General features: G+C 36.2%; 1 protein-coding gene across 1 annotated transcript; it reads left to right on the forward strand.

Annotated features, from left to right (window-relative positions):
• On the forward strand, nt 1–19208 carry LOC114467134 (6-phosphofructo-2-kinase/fructose-2,6-bisphosphatase 2-like). Its single transcript, XM_028453208.1, has 16 exons — nt 1–124; nt 2422–2589; nt 3963–4088; nt 5547–5643; nt 6658–6724; nt 6811–6885; nt 8549–8605; nt 8693–8817; nt 10397–10604; nt 11339–11485; nt 11562–11666; nt 11818–11947; nt 13088–13150; nt 13225–13289; nt 14370–14546; nt 18025–19208. Exons 2-16 carry the CDS (start codon nt 2538–2540, stop codon nt 18079–18081), a joined length of 1551 nt encoding a protein of 516 aa, XP_028309009.1. The 5' UTR covers nt 1–124; nt 2422–2537; the 3' UTR covers nt 18082–19208.
• The last annotated feature ends 1823 nt before the right edge of the window (nt 19209–21031 follow it).

A 21031-nucleotide genomic window follows, 5' to 3' on the forward strand; every position in this document is an offset into this window, starting at 1 on the left:
AGTTGCCGCAGACACCCGGTCTTCCGGCGGCACGGAGCCGGCGGGCGGAGCTTAAAACATCCGACCATAAGGTGACGGTGAAGAAGATCTGCTGGTTCATGGAGATTTTCGACACCTGCTTTAGGTGAGGCAATAAAACACAAGTTTATGTTTACTTTTTCCTTCTCCTAGGTGTGTTTTAACTGTATTTGACGCGGAAAAAGACGGAGTTTTAAGGCCGACGATGGCTGTTTTGAGCTGAGGAAGATAACACTTTTAAGCTTTGCTGTCATGAACACGCGTTTTTTTCTGTGTCTGTCATTCATATTCAGTCGGGAAATCAAACACATCACATGTATCCTTTAAAAGAGGAAGTCTGAAACTTTAGCCGCCATTACAGTACTGAATAAACTTCCATTCATCATCCATCTCTCGGATATACCAGGGGTGTCAACCTCATTTTAGTGCCTATTTGTACGGTTGCCGTACTGAAAACCCTTGGTGCTATTGGTACGGTTACCGAAGTACAAGTACGTCTTAGGGTTAGGTTTAGGTTATAACCCAACATCGAAGATTTTTTTAGAATTATGGTTAAGGTTGGGTTTAGGGTAACGTTTAGTCTTAGTCACGCGACCTAAACTGGCCAATGACTGACCTATCACGTGCCCTAAACTGGCCAAATAGGGGCGCTGCGTACGGATAGAATGTCTACAGCCACCGTACGGATAGCCACTACCAACTCAATTTAGTTTAGGGACCAAATACAGAGCAGTTTGATCTCAAGTGGGCCACAGACAACTGACAATATCTAAGCAATAAGTGACAGATATAATTCCCACAAGGTCCAAAGTCTTCGCTTTAAATTTCCTAGATTTGTGACCAATTTCTATTTAATTAAGGAAAATTCTATGTAATGATTTGAGGAAAATTCAAAAAAGATTTTGTAAGAATTTTGAGGTTTTTTTCAACAGTTTATCATAAAAAATGACTGCAACTGTGTGATAAAAGCACCAGGAAAACTGTGAGCCTCTGCAAATATATTGTTGAGTTTCATTTACACAATGATTCATGTCTTCTGGCGTTTTCACTTTCTCCTGTGGGCCAAATTGGATGCTCCAAAGGGCCGAATTTGGCCCCCGGGCCTTGAGTTTGACACTGGTGCGATATTCATTCATTTAGCACTGCACTACGAGTCGTTTCCTTCTGCCAAACAAAGTAGATCCATCTAGTTTTTTGCAGGAAACTAGTGTACATGCCCATTTATTGTGTAATAGAGTTCACGTAAAAAAACTGATGTAAAAATAATAGTACTGTCATTGCTTTATAATTAGTACTCCTTTTGATCTTCATATGTGGAAAGTATTCATTTGACTTTTTTTGAAACTCCACCTTCTTTATGCCTTAAAGTGGCAGATGCATTCTGATCAAGCAGGTAATGGAATGTATTTTTGGGTGGGCTTTTTCCCTTATAGCACACATGTCAAACTTAGATCTGGGGGCCAAATCCGGCCTTTTGGAGCATCCAATTCGGCCCCGCAGTAGAAAGTAAAAATGACAGACAAAACGTGAATCATTGTGTAAATGAAACTCATCAATATTTACAGAGGCTTACACTTTTCCCAGTGCTTCTATCCTATCGTATGATTCCAGTCATTTTTAGTGTTAAAACAGTTGGGGGGGAAAAAACTTTTCAAAACTCTTACAAAATCCTTAAATTTTCCTCAAATTATGTCATAATATTTTCCTTAATTAAATAGAAGTTGGTCACAAAATCTAGGAAATTTCAAAGTGAAGACCCTGTTGGGAATGATATCGGTCACGTTATGTATTGCTTGGATATGGTGGTTCCTTGCATATTTTATTATTTTGTATTTTATGTATACATAATAAAAACACACAAACACATGCAAAACTACAAAAAATATACACAAAAAAGGCACCAAAAACACGCATGACCAAAAAAAACTACAAAATGAGAGAAGAAAATACAAAATGATAAGAATAGTTACAAAATAACAACAAAAACATAAAACAACAACAAAATATTCTCAAAAAAAAAACCAACTCCCAAAACACACAGGGGGACCTAAAAAAACCCCATAAGAAAAATATATAAAATGATGAGAACAATTACAAAATGACGACAAAAACATTAAAGTGCAAATTATGGCACAATAATGTGGCCCACTTGAGATCAAACCATATTTGGCCCCTGATACCCTTGCCTTATAGTGACCTCCTGTACCTTTTGATTTCATTGTGTTTCATAATTTTATTCTATTTTTTTTTTTGTTTGTACATTTTAAAGTGCTCATGTTGGTTAAGTATCATTAGTCACCCTTACATCTCAACACGTCTCTTCTCAGATTTCCATCTACAGATTCATCAGAATATGATGATCTGAACCTTTGCTGATTGATTATTGATCTGCTTTGTTACCAGGCTGCCTTCATTATGTTGCACTGACATCTGCAGCGACCCCATCTTTCTATTGAAGAGCGTGACGGGACAGCAGAATTTTGATCATCGTTGACGTGGCTTCCGACCGCAGACCAACAATGTCTGTGGAAGCTAAAAAAGCCGAGCCGAGGACCAATGAGAAGAAGTGCTGTGAGTGGGTTGTTTCTCTCCTTTGTGCTCTGAAGGTGACCTGATCTATTAATGATTAAAAAAGTGTGAAATAAAATGAATAAAGTAAAGGAAAAGCTTTTTGTTTTACAATGTAAGAAAGCAATACATCATATACTTACTTAACTTGGCGCGCACAATGAGAGTAATTCTAAATTCTCTGTTAAACATCTGTATTTTCATTTTACCTGCAAAGTCTAACGCAGCAGGGGTCACCAACCTTTCTGAAACTGTGAGCTACTTCATAGGTACTGCATAATCCAAAGTGCTACCAGTTGGAAAAACATTTCTTAAATACATGTTTCAGGTTTCATTTTAATCAGGAGGTAGGATAATAAGGCTTTTATAAAAGGTAGGAAATGTTTAAGTTTCAACATGCAACACTTTATTTCTCCTAATTTATGCAATTGTTTCATTTTCATTACATTTCATTGTAAATTACTATCTTCCTATTTGACAAGCTACTAACAAACAACTTTTAACCAATCGTATAACTTTTGTAAAATGTTACAATTATGTCATATTTTACGAAAATCCACCTTATGGTTTTAAAAATGTCTTATATAGAATATACTAGTGACCATACACCAAATCTGCGGGACTTAAAATCATTTATTTGAATGTTTCAGTAAAAATAAACATTTAAAGGTGGTTAATTTATTATTAAAACTTTATCAGGTGCAGCAGTATTTAAGTACTAACTACATCTGTTATATGTAGTTATCCTGGAAAGTAAATCAGATTTTAAATGGAGCTCATTGGTGACTAGACTCTTGAGGGCCCCTCACACGGTCCATGTGGGCTACCTGGTGCCCGCAGGCATTGTGTTGGTGACCCCTGATTTAACGTCTTGGATCAGGAGAAGTTGTTACATTCCTTTAAAACCATCCAGTGTGAAATGTGTTCCATTTAATAAAGCTGCAGACATTTTTTCTATCTCAGACCATGTCTGGTCTTGCCTGATCTTGGTTTTTTCTTGCTTTTCTTTTTTTTTTTAACTCCCCTTAAGCAGAGGACATTCTTTTGTGGACACTAAAGCAAAAAAGAAAAAAAAAACATGAATATTTTTCCATTTCTGTACCTGGCTATAAGGGTGTAGTTGACTGCGTTGCTAAGCAGCAAACCTTTGTTAAACATCAGCCAGCAGTTGAGTGGTGAGAGCAGCACGTTGGGAACAGAAACATTATCTCGCCTTTAGGCAGTACAAAGATGAGACTGGAACATTACACAAGACCTATTAGTATAAACAAAGCTTTTTGCTTTGTAGTCTGCTTCTTATCAAGTTTTCATGCTAACTTATAATAAACTAAAATGTTTGCTTTTCGTGTGCGTGTGCGTGTGTGTGTAAACTACAGCCTGGGCCTCCTACATGACCAACTCTCCTACTATGATAGTGATGATCGGCCTGCCTGCCAGGGGAAAAACATACATGTCCAAGAAGCTCACGCGCTACCTCAACTGGATCGGAGTGCCCACTAAGGGTGCGTAGATGTTTGAGCTTCACCCACACAATACAGTAAAATGGTACAAAAGGAATCTGCACCATGTGGCAAAGTACAGTAATGCGATATAAACTTGGTAACACTCAACTTGAAGTTTTATACATGAGGCTAACATTACGCTGTCGTTAGCATGAATACGGTAACATGAAGGCTGTCATTACGGACATTAAGGAGATTCAAGACACTAAAATCACACACAAACAGACTAGGCGACCGTTTTTTTAACAGTACAATATCACTTCTGAATGAAAACTGCTTACTCCTGACAAACCCATACTGAACTGTTTTTATTACTTATTATTCATACAGTTTTTATTCTGAAAAATGACCGATGAATTGCCTGTTTGCACTTTTTATCCTATTCATTTATTCATATATTGTGTGTGAAGGAAATGTGATTTGCATCGAGGGGGACTGTGGTCCAATTTTTTTTTATATTGTACTTTGTATGATTATGCAATGACAATACAGACTTATCTATCTAAAGAATAAGAATTTATACCCATACTGACCAAAGGCTACCTAAAGCATGGTCAGGGGTATGTTGTTGCCCATGCCTTTAAAAAAAATAGTTCCTTAACCCTACCTAACCCCATTAGATCCCTCCACCTAACCCAAAAAATGTCAACATAGCTCCAAAGGTGTCATAATTTAGTGAACGACACTTAATGACAGCCTTCATGACACCTAATGACAGATAAACTTTACTGGTCATCAAATGGGAATTAGCCTTTTCTCTTTAAAATGGCTTCTGTAGGTACTACTTTATAGGGGTGTCCTGGTATAACTTTTTTACTTCCCATACAATACCAATATTGCAGCGTATTGGCCAATATTGAGAAAGTGATTTTTCCATTTCTCAGAATGATCCAGAATCAGTATATTAATATGAATCCCCTCCAAAATGTGAAAAAATCTTTTATGGCGTAAAGTCTATCTTTGTCTAAAATTTTGTTGAAATCCGTTAAGTAATTTTGACTTTATTCTGCTAACAGTCAAACAAATAAACTCTGGTGAAAATATGACCTTGGCGGAAGTAATAAATCAAGTAAAAATAAATGATGTATGGGAGATTATAGATGCAGGCACATATAATCTAATACTCTTTTTTTTCTTTTGCTGATATCTGAACAATAACCCATATCAATATCAGATCGGGACACCCTTGGTACTTTGTATCAGTTTGGTGGGAACCGGGAGGATTCATTCTTTATAATAAAAAACTGTAGTTATGTTTAAAGACATTACAGCATTGAGGAATGTGTCTTTTTCTTCAGAAGTGACAGACTCATTGTGACGTCTCCTTTCTGGTCACATGGTGCCATAGTTTGTTCTTAACTGTGGAGGAACTGGTTTGGCAGATGAAACTGCCAAAGGTGTCACAAAGTCTTGGAATCTCTGATGTCGTTCCTGACTGTCTCTTTGTTCCTCCTGCAGTGTTTAATCTGGGGGTTTACAGAAGAGAAGCAGTGAAATCATACAAATCCTACGACTTCTTCAGGCATGACAATAAAGAAGCGATGCAAATTAGGAAGTAAGTGAGAGTTCCTCGGAACCAAGCTTCCTAGAAATGTAATACCACACAGCTTAGTGTACACACTGCGCTGCTTTTCAAGTAGGCCTGAGATGCTGTTATATCTTAACTGCGTTCCATTCTGTTAAAAAAAATTTTTATATACATATATATATAGCATGCTGCGTTATTGGTTAAGAGACAAACTGATAAACTATATAAAGTTATATAATGGTATATTCATTCATTATCACATTAACTTGTTTATATTTTGATTTATTATTATTATTATCCCCGCCACAAAGTGTGAAGAGTGATAGATTTGAGCTCTGTCCGTCCGAGTTAAAGGGGACACCATTTAAGAAACAATAACCAAACTGGGTGTGTGGCTTCAGGTTATCAATACCTTGATGGAGTTCGAAAATGAGAAGCGTGCAATTATTTTTACCAGAGTTATTGCCCTTGTTCCATTTTTTTTTTTTTTTACTCTGTTCGAGGTATCTTCAAAGGGGACAGTTTTTTTCAAAAACTGTTTAAGATAGGATAACCAAATTTGGTGTGTGGCTTCAGTGTATCAATACCTTGATGGAGTTCGAAAATGAGAAGCGCGCAATTATTTTTACCGGAGTTTTTGCCCTTGTTCCGTTTTTTAAATTCTTTTCGAGGTATCTTCGAAGGGGACAGGTTTTTTTAGAAACCATATAGTTAGTAATTTTATATTCTGATGTGATAATATTTTCTTATGTATACATCTAAGTTCTTAGATTTAAGACATTTAGGAAACGGTTGTGAGTTATAATGACAACCAATCTGGCGGGGATGTTAATGACTGTCTTCTGGTTATTATTAGATTAATTGTAATTCTTTACAAAATGTTTAACAATTTCTTAGATTATTAATGTATAAATAATGTAGCGATTGATTGCTTAATATCATAAATTGAATCATTATTATCTTCTGATAAAAACAAAAACAAAACAACAATAATTATTTAAAGGTAACGAGACTGATTCTTTCTTTTTTGTTGGTCCATAGACATTGTGCCATCATGGCACTTCAGGACGTTAAAGTCTACCTGAGCCAGGATGGAGGACAGATCGCTGTAAGGACAGAGGAAACAGAACAGTTGTTTTCACTCAGAAATCCAGAGGTTGTTTGTCGTTCAGTCTTTCATGTTTTTTCCATCAGGTTTTTGATGCCACTAACACTACCAGAGAGAGGCGAGAACTCATCCTCAACTTTGCAAAAGAGAACGCTTACAAGGTAAGGAGTAATTATAGTGCACTTGACTTTTAGATAAGATGGTTTATTGTCATTATATGTCTAGCAGACAACAACATTATTGCAGGTTCAAAGTTCAAGCCCTTTTTATTACAAACTCTAAAAGAGCTTTCTTATTTATTCTTTCTCCTAATTTCATTCTTTTTATGTGTGCTAAAAATAAATACATAAATAATAATAAAAAAAATAACTCAAAGCTAAGTTTGGGTTTGTGTCCCAATCTTTCTGTATACAATTTTCAGAGCTTGTACTCCTTTTCTACATGTGCCACAGAAGCTACGATCATTGCATACTCTCTGTATGGTAAAGTGACTTTTGTATAAGTGGGGCAGCAAAAATGTTTCACAAAGTTTTTTTTATTCTTTAAACAAAAGAAAAACAAATTACTGGTAGATTTAATATGTAATCTCTACCAACTAGCATCCCAAAGAAATTTGGCTTTTTGCTCATTTTAGTTTTTAATGGACTCTTCTAAACAGAGCAGGGTGTACCTTGAATGTGCTGGCAAAATAACCAGTGTTGTGTACCAAAAGACGAAGTAATAGGTATTGTCATTAGGTATTTGGATGAATATTTTAATGACATATAGTTGTGGGTTTGTATAAGAAAAAAGCTTTAAAGCTTGTGTGAGGCTGTAAAGTTCTCCAGAATTATAATTAGTTGTTTCAAGATAAGATGATTATACTAAACAGCATAGCTTGGTTGTCCTGGATAAATGTTCAATAATGTAAGCAGTGAGCATGAATGGTTGATTTAATTTTTGCCTGTATATCCTGTTAAAGCCTGCCATTGCCCTTTAGTAGATTGTATTCATTAACCCTCCTATCTTCATTGGGGTCAATTTCACCCCATTCAATGTTTATAATTAGAAAAATAATAGTTGACTTGGGTTTTTTTGTGTGCGTGCATGCGTACGTGCGTGCGTGTGTGTGTGCTCTCACTCACACCTGCCAAAGTACAACTGATATTTCCCGCACTGTGGGGGGCCGTGGTATTCCCTCTCTTGAAAATGTCCTCTAGGAAATGGTTTACTGTCTCTGAGGTTTTGGAACAGCTCTTTCACAGTAAAAGTGACAGAGGAGAATGTGTCTGAGACAGAGGTTTGTGGTGAGGGGACCCTGATGAGAACCAGAGTGGTGACCCTCCAGCAGACACAATCGCTTGTGACTTGAACTTAAGAAAAATTTTTGCATTGTGGGATTTGAAGTCTGGTAGAAGAATGCAAAGATGGCAGAAGGCAGAAAGGTTCCCTTAGAAGTGTTTTACTGAATTCTTACTGTGAATTCTGGTATTTTCTGTTCTGGTTTGTTTAAACGAGGGACGTGCCTCGTTGGGGAAGGGCGTGACTTCATGACGTGGGCGTGCGAGAACATTGAACATGAAAATAAAAAAAAAAACTTCAAAGAACTGAATTATTGCAATTGTAAAATATGTGATTGCACATTTTAAGTTTTGAATAAGAATAGTCACAATTTCTGCCTTTTTAAAATTTTCAGGTTTTGTTCTTTGCTGGACAACAGAAACCTTGGTTTCTGAGAGTTTGGAGTTTCTGCTGTTCAACATTTTGTATCAAAGTAATGAATAAAACTTGTTCAAAAAAGTTTTTTGTAGATTCCACATACAGTATGTTTGCTCTCTTTTTCAGGTGTTTTTTGTCGAGTCCCTTTGTGACGATCCGGACGTCATTGCTGAAAACATTCTGGTAAAATACTCTTATTCCCAGATTTTGTTGAGAGTTTTTTCTTCACAACTTGACGGACTAACTTCTGTGATCGTCTTTGTCCCAAAGGAAGTCAAGGTGTCCAGTCCAGATTATCCTGAGAGGGACAGAGAAAGCGTGATGGAGGATTTTCTCAAAAGAATTGAATGTTACAAAGTCACGTACCAGCCTTTAGATCCCGATGAACATGACAAGTATGAAATGAATATTAAGAAACATTGTTGGCTCTAATTGTAACAAAACCCTTAAATATTTGATTCAGAATAATAATCTAAGTCCCATATTTTTTATTTGAAGGTAGAAATTACCAATTCAGGTTTTTCTGAAGGGATTAGTTGAGAATATTTGTAATTTGGAGTTTTGAACCCTGATTAGAAGAAGGATGGATACAGTATAAGATCAGTGTACTTCACTTTTTTTAAGCACATGTACTTACAGTAAGTGTCCAGCAGGTGGAAACAAAAACTAATTTTTAAAGATTTGGGATGAAGAAAGAATAAATACTTTATTTTGAACGATACAAATAAGAATTAAAAGTAAAGACAAATACAAATATTTCAAAGATCCTACCTGAAAATACATCATGTATATGGAATACTTATTTAGAATAGAATGAAATGTCATTTACAATGTGCATTTTTAATGTACATTATGAAACCAGACAAGAACATGGAAATAATGATACAGAAAGTTGGCACCATAAAGAAATATTCCGCAGAATGTTTCATTTTGAACAAAAATGTAATAAGAATAAAAATAAAAAACAAAGAAGAATAAAAATGTACAAAGATGAGTTTGATAATGAATGAATTCACACCCCCTTATCACCTGATAATTCATCACAATATTAGTGTTACTTGTAGGGGTGCACTGATTGCAATTTTTGGGCCGATCACCGATTTTTTAATTTTTAATTAACTGACAGCATTCACCTTGAATATTCCTTATTTTATTGTAAAACATTTAACAATACCTGTAAAACAATACGAATGTGTTGTTTTAACTGCACATGAGGTAATTATCTCTAATATAAATTAAAACTTTAGAACATTGGTGTTAAAAATATTATAACAGTTCCTTTAAAATAAACACGTCCAACTGGTTCCACTGCAGACCTGTTTGGAGCTCGGCCGGCCGATCGATCAGTGCATTCTTAGTTACCTGCGATACATATGAATTAATTAAATGTACAATTTGCATCGATATGTAATCAATCAACTGCACCAATATTACAACATTGTCATAACTAATAAATAGTTGTTATAGAAATGTATAATACCATTACAAATATATTCAATTTCAGTATTTATACCTATATATATTATACATCCATACATACATATTATAACCAATGGATGTATTAAACAATAATTAGTGTTATATATAACAATATAATATAGTCCCCTTCATTACGATATTTGATTTCACTTACTATTTAATTAATAACAAATGTTAGTTATGGAGGTATTAATTATAGCTATATATATATTTCCAAGATTTACATTGCATATGATAAGTAATAACAATCATTATTTTAATATTTATGTTTATATATTATTAATACAGCCTATCTTCTCCTCGTACCTATTGAATGTATTTTTTTGTGTGTACTTTTATTGAGATTTATGTGTTATCTAAATCATTCCATCTTTTCAATCCACAAACTGAAATACACATAGTTGACTCCATTGTCGAGTAAAATGTTTTGCAATGTTTTGTTGTCCAAATGTTATTGTCCTTGTGTGATGTCGTGTGTTTTTATGTGACCTACAGAGAGCTGTCCTTCATCCAGGTCATCAACGTCGGAAGGCGTTTCTTGGTCAACAGAGTGCAGGACTACATCCAGAGTAAGATCGTCTACTACCTTATGAACATCCACGTCCATTCCCACTCCATCTACATCTGTCGCCACGGAGAGAGCCACTACAACCAGAAGGGGCGCATCGGGGGAGACTCGGAGCTGTCAGAGCGAGGGAAACAGGTGCACCCCACTCCGTCCTCTACCTCAGGGGTTCTCAACCTTTTCATTCCGTGACCCCCAAAAATAAAGGTGCCAGAGACCAGGGGCCCCCACTGTACCTGAAGGTGGTTGAACACAGACATGAACATTGAAGAACAGTCATGTTTATTGAGAAATAAAATGAGTTCAGTGTGACCAAAAATGTTGGAAAAAGTGATGAAATGGGGTTTTAAAAACCACAGAATTTGGTTAAAAGTAGCACATTAGAGTGGCCAAAATGGACAGAAAAAGTGGTTAAATAATATAATAATAACATTGGCTTAAAAGTAGGAACGATTAGTTTAAACTGACAAATAATGAGCATGACAAATCATAAATGTGGTTAAATTAGTAAAAATAAGCATTATATATGGTGAAAAGAAGGTAAAAGTGACAATAATGGGTCAACATATGACATTAGATGGGAAAAGTGGTGAAAAGGGTTTATAAGTGCCTAAAATGTCTTGAAAGTGGAAAAAACATGTGCAGAAAATACAGCAAGTTTGATGTAGTCGCAGAAAAAAGGTAAAAATAAGCAAAAATGAGCTCAAGTTGTTAAAATCTTTTTAGTTTCTTAAAGGCATCTGGCGACCCCCCTCCTAGTGTCTCACAACACCAAGGTTGAGAACCCCTGCCCTACCTAACGTGTTTGAGTACCCAGCAACAATAATAATAATAATGATAAATATAATATAATAAAATGTTGTCTTCATCAGTTCACAGCAGCACTGAAAGGTTTTGTTGACGAGCACAAACTGTCAAACCTGAAGGTGTGGACCAGTCAGATGAGGAGAACCATCATGACAGCAGAGGAGCTGGGGGTTCCTTACGAGCAGTGGAAGATCCTGAATGAAATCGATGCAGTGCGTCTCCTTCTGCATCACGACAGGGTCTGATGCTGGGAGTCAGAAATCTCACTGGGGTTATTTTGTGTTTTAGGGAGTGTGTGAAGAAATGACCTATCAGATGATTGAGAAGCAGTATCCAGATGAGTTTGCCTTGCGGGACCAGGACAAGTTTCACTACCGCTACCCCGGAGGAGAGGTAAACATTACATTGTTAACTGTGAGCCTAAATATCTGTATATAAATTATGTTTTCTGTTAAAATTGTGCACTTATTAATGCAGGAACTTAATGCTTATATTTGGGCGACTCACTTCAAATGTCTTTATCTTTGTGATTGAAACTATTCAGTCCTACCAGGACCTGGTGCAGCGTCTGGAACCAGTCATCATGGAGCTGGAGCGGCAAGGCAACGTACTGGTCATCTGTCATCAGGCTGTCATGCGCTGCTTGCTCGCCTATTTCCTGGATAAGGGCACAGGTTCGATTCACAAAAACCCCTTTCACCAGTATTTTTTTTATTCACTGTCAAGCTGGGGACTACTCACAGTCTGAGTCTATAGCATGGGTCACCAACCTTTCTAAAAAGAAGAGCTACTTCAAATCTAGTGAATAGTCCGAAGGGCTACCAGTTTAAAAGCACTTATTAAATTAAAGTTTTCACTCTGTTTCAACATGCAACACTTTATTTCTCCTTATTTATGCAATTGTTTCATTACATTTCACAGGAAATCACCATGTTCCTATTTTACTAGCAACTAATAACTTTAAATACTTGTAAAATATGTTTGTACAATTTAACCATTATGTATTATTTTTTCGAAGATCCAGTTTGCGTATTTGAACAGTTCACAACCAATATACCAATCTGTGAGACTTAAGACATGTCACAATGTTTCAGTGATTTTTTTTTCTAAAGATGAGTAATTTAATACAAAAACTTATAAAGTGCAGCAGTACATATACTGTATGTATGTACTGTATGTAACTCTAGTAAGGCACTGACTGCATCTGTCATCTCTATTGATCTTTGTGGGTTTAAAGCTTGGCAAGTAAGGTTTTATATGGAGCTCATTGGTGACGAGAGCTCCAGAACAGGCCTGAGGGCACCTCACATGGTCTATGCGGGCACCATGTTGGTGACCCCTGGTCTATAGCAAAATGTGTCTGTCATTGATAGTGCTCACAGAAGTCAATAAAACACAAAGATAACTTAAACACATACACGGTTCATCAAAGGTTTTCATTACAATTTTCCCCAATTAATTTGAAAAAAATACAATTGTTAGTGTAATGTACATAATCTACAAAGTGCCATAGAACTTAATGTTGGTATCATGTCACAAATGTAGTTTTCAATGAAATGGTCCCAAACTTTTGAGACTTTAGATTGGTTCTTCTTCACAATGTAAATGGTGAAGCAACACTGCGTACAGCAGGTCATGTATGGTACTGCAGCAAAAAGAAGCAGAAAGCGTAGTCAACATTATCACATGTTACTAATCAGTTTTGCATTATTGTATATGTTACACACATTGTGGTTCGCGTGAATCTCGAGATGGTCTATATACTGTATCTAATTCTATTTTTTCTTTCCTCATTTTGCCGTTTGTCTGCACAGATCAGCTGCCCTACCTGAAGTGTCCTCTTCACACTGTGTTCAAACTCACCCCTGTGGCCTACGGTGAGTCCATATTATCTCAATAAACGCTGTTTATGTGTCATTTTAACTCTGTGATTGGTTTTTCCCTCTGATAGGTTGTAAAGTTGACATGTTTGACCTGAAGGTGGAGGCAGTCAACACCCACAGAGACAGACCTTCGGTAAAATCTTCAATTTTAATATCATCAAAGAAATTTGGGGCCAATAATTACCGTAATTTATAGCAAGATCCTGGAGGATTTGACACATTTATTAGACCATAAATTTTCACTCCTATTCTGAAATTCGGCCCAACATATAATCCTACATACATACAGTATATTTAACCTCTAACGGACATGAGCAACTGGCAGCCCAGGGCCACATGCAGCCACAACCTCTGCCCAATTTTGTGTTTGCCCCCCCAAAGTAAATGAGAACCAGAATTACTTTAATGATCCCAAGAAGATGTCACTTTTGTTAAATTGGCTTCAAGTAGAAATTACAACAATGTGAATTGAAACTCCGACAAAGATGACTACATGAATAAAAAGTAAGAAGTGAACATAGGGACCAAGACAACAATTATATTAACACAAGAATAAGATTTAGGATTAATTATTAAATAAGTCCCAATACCCATACAAATGGAATACAAATATACAACAAGCACAAATCAGCTACAAAAACATACAACGTGACTCCAAAAGCACCCAAAATTAGAACAAAAACATATGAAATGAGAGATGAATACACAAAATGACTCCACACAACACACAAAGTAAGAGTAAAATATACAAAATGATAACTGAAATGCAACAAATGACAAGAACACACATTAATGACTCCAAAAAGACAAGATATTTTTATTATTGTCTTTGTCTGCTATTTTAAATGTATGTATGGCCTGATGGACTGCTAATACTGAATTGCCCTTTGGGATAAATAAAGTAATCTTAATCTAAAAGCAGGACAACAAAGAAAACACAAAACAACACTAAAATGACTCACTTCCGGTCACTGATAATCTCCAGAACTACAAATCTTGTCAGACTTTATTTTGTTGAATGTAGAAGTTACACTACAATCTTTCTTCAGTTTAATCAAGGAAAACATAACGGGAACATGGCAGACATCATCTTCTAATCACCAAGTCTTCTATCTGCTCTGTGTTCGCACAATGTGTACGATTAGTGTCGACTGGTTATCATGTAAAGTTCCTGGTAACGTGTTTGGTTCTCCATCTGCTCCTCGCCCTCCAGATCAAACCCCAATCACCTTTCATACGAAGAAACAGCTTCACTCCGCTGTCCACCGAAGACCAGATTAAAAAGCCTCGACTCCACAGTGGAGAGAGCGCTCCACATTCCTGCATGTCCCAGGCTTCTGCTTTACCCAGCATGCACTTCTCTGAGGGTGCAAAGTTAGCAGGAAGTGAGGTCAGTAACGTTGACATTCAAGAATTTACCACAAATTTAACAAAAAGGTTAAATAGATTTAATCTAAGGGCGTCACCATCCAGTATTTATCCCATTGGTTGATAATAAATGGGTCAGTTTTTTCTCATACCTACTGATGATGACTATTATTCTCTATTTAAGTATTTGATCAAGCCTTTTCTAACATTGAAGACGACAAAATAAAGTATGTACTATAGGCTATTATTCATGCTGATTTTTTTCAGACAGTATTGGCATAGGCCAATTCTCAAGACAGTAATTTCAGTATCGTATCGAAAGTGAAAAAGTTGTATTAGGACACCCCTAATTGTCCTTATATTAGAAAATGTTGCCTTAAATCTTAATGTTATTGTATGTGAATGAGACACAAAAGGCCTTTGTTGTACACTAGATTAGATACGTTTACTGATGCAGCAGCCAGGATTAGTCATGTGTCTCCTCCACTGTCATTCTTCAGTCAATAAAAAACTTCTCACAGTATGGAAAAGGTTCCTGAGCTTGTGTAGGCGATCATGGAAGTTCACACAAGGCCATTTTTTCTTTGGTTTTGATTTGGATTAAATGTGTCAGTGCTGATGACCCTGAGCTGTGACGTAAACACGCAATGTCTGTTGACAATGACTAATTCATCCACGCCCAAAAAAGACTTAGTGACTTTTGTCAGAGGTCTGTTGAAACTGGAGCATATTCAGATAGTAACTAAATCCCAAGGTTTTGGCTGACATGCGTCAAAGGCTGAAAATTCAGAGATTACCTTTAAAATGGGTGGGGCTCTTGGAGCAGTTAAAACATGCCCAGTCTATACTATAAGATCTCCAAAGAACAATCTCTGCTATGGTACCTACTCCATACTCACCAGGGTTAGGGTCAATTACATTTTTAAATTACAATGATGTCTTCAATTATTCATGTTCAATTACAACTCAGTAACAATTAAGATGACCTGCATTTTTTTCTAGTTACAGTTAAAATTACAATTATTTTTTTCCCTTTTAAAGTCAATTACAATTACATTCTCAAGTACTCAATTTCAATTACAACTATTGATCCTTTAATAAAAAATCCCTCTTATGATAACGTTTGTTTTGACCCATGTCTTAAATCAGCTGTAAAATACACTAAAAAAATATTATCTATCGTTTAATTTGTTTTTCATCTCTTGGTTACCTTGTTAGGTTTCTTTATCCATTAAAATATTAGTATTAATATTTTTGAAGTGGGTGTCAGCCTTTTTTCTGTCTGTACACCTCTAGATTTCAACTTTTTTTTTTAAATGGTACAATGATCCTCAAGAGAACCAACAGGTAAACTTGATATGAAACATATTTTGATAATGGTTTACTACATAAGCTTATGTGTAAACCATAGAACTATAACACAGTTCCCCAGTTTTGTTTATTTACATTGTAAATGCCAGGATGGGTCTTTAGGATGTGTAGTTTGCAGGTCAGAGGAGACGGTGAAAAAAAAACAGGATATGTAGTGATGTTGGAGGATTGAAAGTGTTAGTTGAGATAAGCCTGTTTACACAGACTCTGCTGCTGACCTCGAGAGTTTTTTGGCAGAGCCGGGTCCAGGTGTACATGAAAAGGGAGGGAAGCGTCAGAGCGTCGTATCAACATTCCGTCCTTGGAGAGTTTGGAGGGAAGAAAACAGAGCACACGCTGTTCTTTCAGGGGGATGCCGAATGAGAATAGAGAAGGTGTTTGAGACGGGCTAGCCATAACATGGCTGCTAGCCCTACTGTTCTGTTCCTGGTCAGTTTGATAAGTAATCTAATAGTGTGGCCATTTCCTGTGAAACAAACTATCCACCTTAAAGTTCCACGGTGGAATCCATCTGAGAGAGTTCGGAGAATTCCACTCCTTTCGTCATTGACTGCGGCTTCCAAGAGTGCTGCCAACATAATCCAATTTTGCGATAAATCAGCACAAGACCTGATATCATAAATTCCAATCTGGTGGTGGACGTCTTCCACGTCCTCAGGACTTGTGAACTCTCCCATTGCCCATCCTTTTGTAGAGAGATTTGACCAATAGCGAAAAAAGACCAGATAATCAATTCCATGATTAGATTCAGGATTGGGATGCTGATGGAGGCTCCTGTTAGATTAAAACAAGACAAAAGAGCAGCAAGCAGGGAAATGAAGGAGCAAGGGAAAAATAGCGTCTGAGAGCAATCAGGCATGAGGAGGAATTTCAGACGTTTCGATATAGAAATGTGTCACAAATGCGCTATGGAAACGCTTTTTTCGCAAATACACGTCACAGAATGTGACGTACATGGTCACATGACATGAGGTACCTGGTCACATGACCACTGCTCTCCAAGAAAACATGGCGCGGTATGTGTAGACAGAAGAAGAGATCGATACATTTCTTAGCATTAGACTTAAAAATTATTACTGCCACATTAGATGTGAAACAACAAAGAAATGCGTAGTGTTACTAGGTTTGCAGCGTCCGTCTTTCTGCAGCGAAGTCTTGCGGGATGAGATTTCACGGGAGTTACGAGGATCCTGCCCAAAACAACGTTCAATAGAAACGCGTTCAAATCGCAATTATACTTTGTCGACATTTAGAAATATTGCTTTTATTTTGCGAAAATCTGTAATGGAAACACAGCTAGTGGAGGACATATACCACTTAAAAATGACTGCAGACATCAGATATATTGTCAAAAGTGCAACTTTATTGCTGTGATTGTCCTCAAGACTTAAAATGCATAGAACAATCCCAAAATAAAAAGCTACTTCCCAGTAGCTTCAATTTTCTGATTAAGAAATCAGATAACTACATATTCTATAACATAACATTACAATTTAAAAAATGATAAATTCTTCCCTTAGCGTCTCAGCATTGTGCGAGTAAAAAATGAAACATGCCTGTGGCACACACATAGCCTACTCAAAGGGTAAACATGTGTAAACAAAGATGAGGCTGGATCACATCACGCTACGGTAACAAGGACAGAATGCGAAAAAGTCTGAAAAAACTGTGGTGGGAAAAAAATAAAAAAAACTTGTATTTGCAAAATAAAAATCGTTTCTATCTACAAATTTGATAAATTGATTTTTTTGCCCAGCCCTACCTTTTACCAATTCAACAAATAACTTTTGGCTTTAAAGTAATGTAGTAACAAAAAAAATTCAGCTGTACTTCACTAAATTTGGACCTCAGAGAGTTGTAAATTTAAATATTTTCCAGTAGGGGATGTCCCCGGATCCCCCTACAACATTTGTGCCAGCAGCGTTGCTCATGCACCACGCGATCCCCCTACGCTGTGATAGTTTCCTGGTGAGAACCCTGACATCAGAGTGAGACGAGTTTTTCATTTGAACCTGTAATCTCACATTTAGTTATGAGCTCAAGCTCTAACACCTAATTTCTCTTTAGGTTTATGGTTTGGTTTGGTTTTTTTAATCACTCTTTCTCTCTTCCCGTCGCTCCATCAACAGGGCTCGACGAACAGTTTCTGTTCTGTGGACTCGGACGACTGTGTGGAAGTTCAGTGAAGGAGAAAACGGAGAGAAAACAAGTTGTATAATCCTCTCATCATCCATTCTCCTATTTACCACTTCAAAGACCAAAATGCACCACCAGAATGAACTTCTCCACTACTTCATTCTGCTTTTTCCACTGAGCCACTTCCTCACATGGAAGTGTGAATTCCAAGCAGGCTTCAGCCTTTGATTTTCTGTCTAGACTTTTTCTGTTCCCTCTTTGACTAGAGTCGTCAGTGTGTTTCAGTTTTTCCTTGCACAGCCTCCATTTTTATGTTGGAAATACAAATTAGAGATTTGTAGTAACAACAACCAGTGAATCCATCCATTAGTCAGAAGCTCGTTCCTGTGTTTGTTACTCTCACGTGTCAGTGCCTCCTTAAGGTCAGCCTTATTTAATTATCTTTAATGGTGATTTTTCATTATTCTCAGCTGCGGTGTATGTTAGCTGTGCACCTATTAGCCATAATGTTATGACCAGTGTGGGGAAAGTTATTGTTTTAAAAGTTGATTCTTCAAAAAGGTGAAAACATTTAAGCTTTATAACTTTCTACTCTTTCTCAGAGAATGTTTAGATATACACGTGCATCACAGAATGTTGTGCACGAAACAGCAACTGACAGATTTTTGCATTAGTTACGTGGTTATGATTTTAAAGCTTATCGGTGTTAAATAACAGTTTATTTTGTCCTGACACGCGCTGGAAAAATAGTTTGTGTAGCTATCTTTAAAACACACATTTGTGTTTTTTTTTGTTTTATTGTCGAGGCGTAACATATACTGCCTGAGTCACACGGTTAAAGTGACTCTAAAGTTCCAATTTAAAAATATCACCAATATGGTTTAAGTGCACTGGATTTTTAATCCAGTTTGAAAGCTTTAATTCTGGATGATGAACAAAACATGTGTTGCCATCTTTGATGTGGCTGGTTGACTATATCATCAGACTTTTAAAAAGTACCTTTTAAAGGTATTGGACTGTGTAACAGTAGTTAAAAAAAATGTATTGATTTTACTGTGATGTGTAAAACTACATGTGTATAATGAGAAGAAAAGATACCGATGTCTTTTAAAAGCTTTGATTTCTTTGCACAACTTAAGTTAAATAAAGTTCAATTTGGCCTTCATATGAACTCAAACTCCCGTGTTTGGTTTTTTCTCTTTTTTTTTTAAAGTTTTATTTAAGTCTGACAGTTACCGCCCTGTCTGCTTTACCCCAAAGCTAAAAAAAAAAAACCAAACCACCACCAAAATCAACAACAGATCTTTCTTTCGACTTTGTAGCAAACGAGTGAATGGAATATTCCTGCTGTAATTCAAAACATTTACAAATGTACTTTACAAGTTGGGCCAGTGATGTCTTTCTTTAGAAGGTATGACACACAGACTACTTTTGAGGCAAAACATTAGAATCATCTGGAAAATATTACACTGTTTCTAAAGAGGAGCTGTCAACTTAATATACTGTATATATATATATTTATTTAAATCAAAGAACGTTGAAATGCAATAGAAAGTATTCCTCAGAATTTTAACTGTAAACAGTAAAGCTTTTTCTCAAACTTTCAAATTATATTAGAAACAAATAATCTTTTGCATTTTTAATTTGGATTAAAAACTGCAACTGATTATTATAATCAAAGGTTTCACAGCAGCAACATGATGGCCTTTCTTTTCGATACAGTATGTTCGGTCAGTGTAATCGGACAGAAGATACAGTGAAAAGAGGAGAGTTTAAATCTCTTATTAGATTATTATTCTGATTGTTGTAACTGTCTTTTGGTCATACCTGTTTATTATGGTTTCTGTCGTCTGTGTATGCTATTTGTAGAGGTTTTTTATAAAATAACAGCTTGAAATAAATGATGAATCAATAAATTAAAATAGATTAAAGAAATAAATGTAAATGCGTGTTTACACTAGTGTGGATTTAGTACTGAAGGTAGAGCAGTGGCAAAGATAAAGTTCTTAAGATTGTTGCTAAATGTAGCTGCTGCAAAAAAAGTGACTATACTACTACATTTCTGAGTCCGTATAATTTATTATTATTGAAAGAAACAAAAATTCCAAAGCAAACATATACTGGCTCAGACTAGCAAAAATAAAGAAAATGAAAACAAAACAAAAATCTATCAACTGGATTTATTTATGGCAATAATTAAGATCTGTTATGGACATTTTTTGAGCATGCATGATGTCTGATGAAATTAAGTCAAAAATGGACCAAAACATCTTTAATGCAGTTTATTCCAGAGCTCTGGCATGAAGGTGGTACAGACACAGTGGTTTCTCAGCCCTCACACAGTAAAAACAAAGGAAGGCTGCTATTGGCTATAACCGCGTAAACAAAGGCAAAGGGATTATTATGAGACTGTCTGAGGAAAACCCTTGCCTGCCTTTGAAAACCAAGCATGTTTTGTGAAGTTGACCCTCCCATTACTTTATTGGTAATTGGTCCATTGCAAGTAGCAAAGTTGCTGACATTATCAACTTTGCACAGTGGTCCAAATCTGAGATGTGTCAAACTCAAGGTCCAGGGGCAAAAATCAGGCCCTTCGGAGGATCCAAATCGGAGCGCCGGAGAAAGAGAAATCATGAATAACTTTAAAGATCTCGGTCCCTCCAAATTCACAAATTCCATGAGAAACTCCACAATATTTACATGATATATTAAGAAGTTTTTCATTATCAATCTCTGGGTCCTGAAAAAATAGACATGCTGTAGTAGAAGAATAGAATAGAAGGCTTTTATTGCCATACACAATGTACAATGAAATTAAAGGACACATCTGGTGGTGCAAGAGTACAGGTGTAAAGAAAAGAAAAAAAGAGTATATGATAAAATATGAAATAAAAGTAATTTAAAAAAAATGAAATGTAAATGGGAGGCATTGATTACACACATATCATATTATAGGCATATTACTGATGGTGTATTTTATGTACAGTCAAATTATTCATA

The sequence above is a fragment of the Gouania willdenowi genome, chromosome 7 (assembly GCF_900634775.1).
Source record: "Gouania willdenowi chromosome 7, fGouWil2.1, whole genome shotgun sequence".
Taxonomy (NCBI): Eukaryota; Metazoa; Chordata; class Actinopteri; order Blenniiformes; family Gobiesocidae; genus Gouania; species Gouania willdenowi.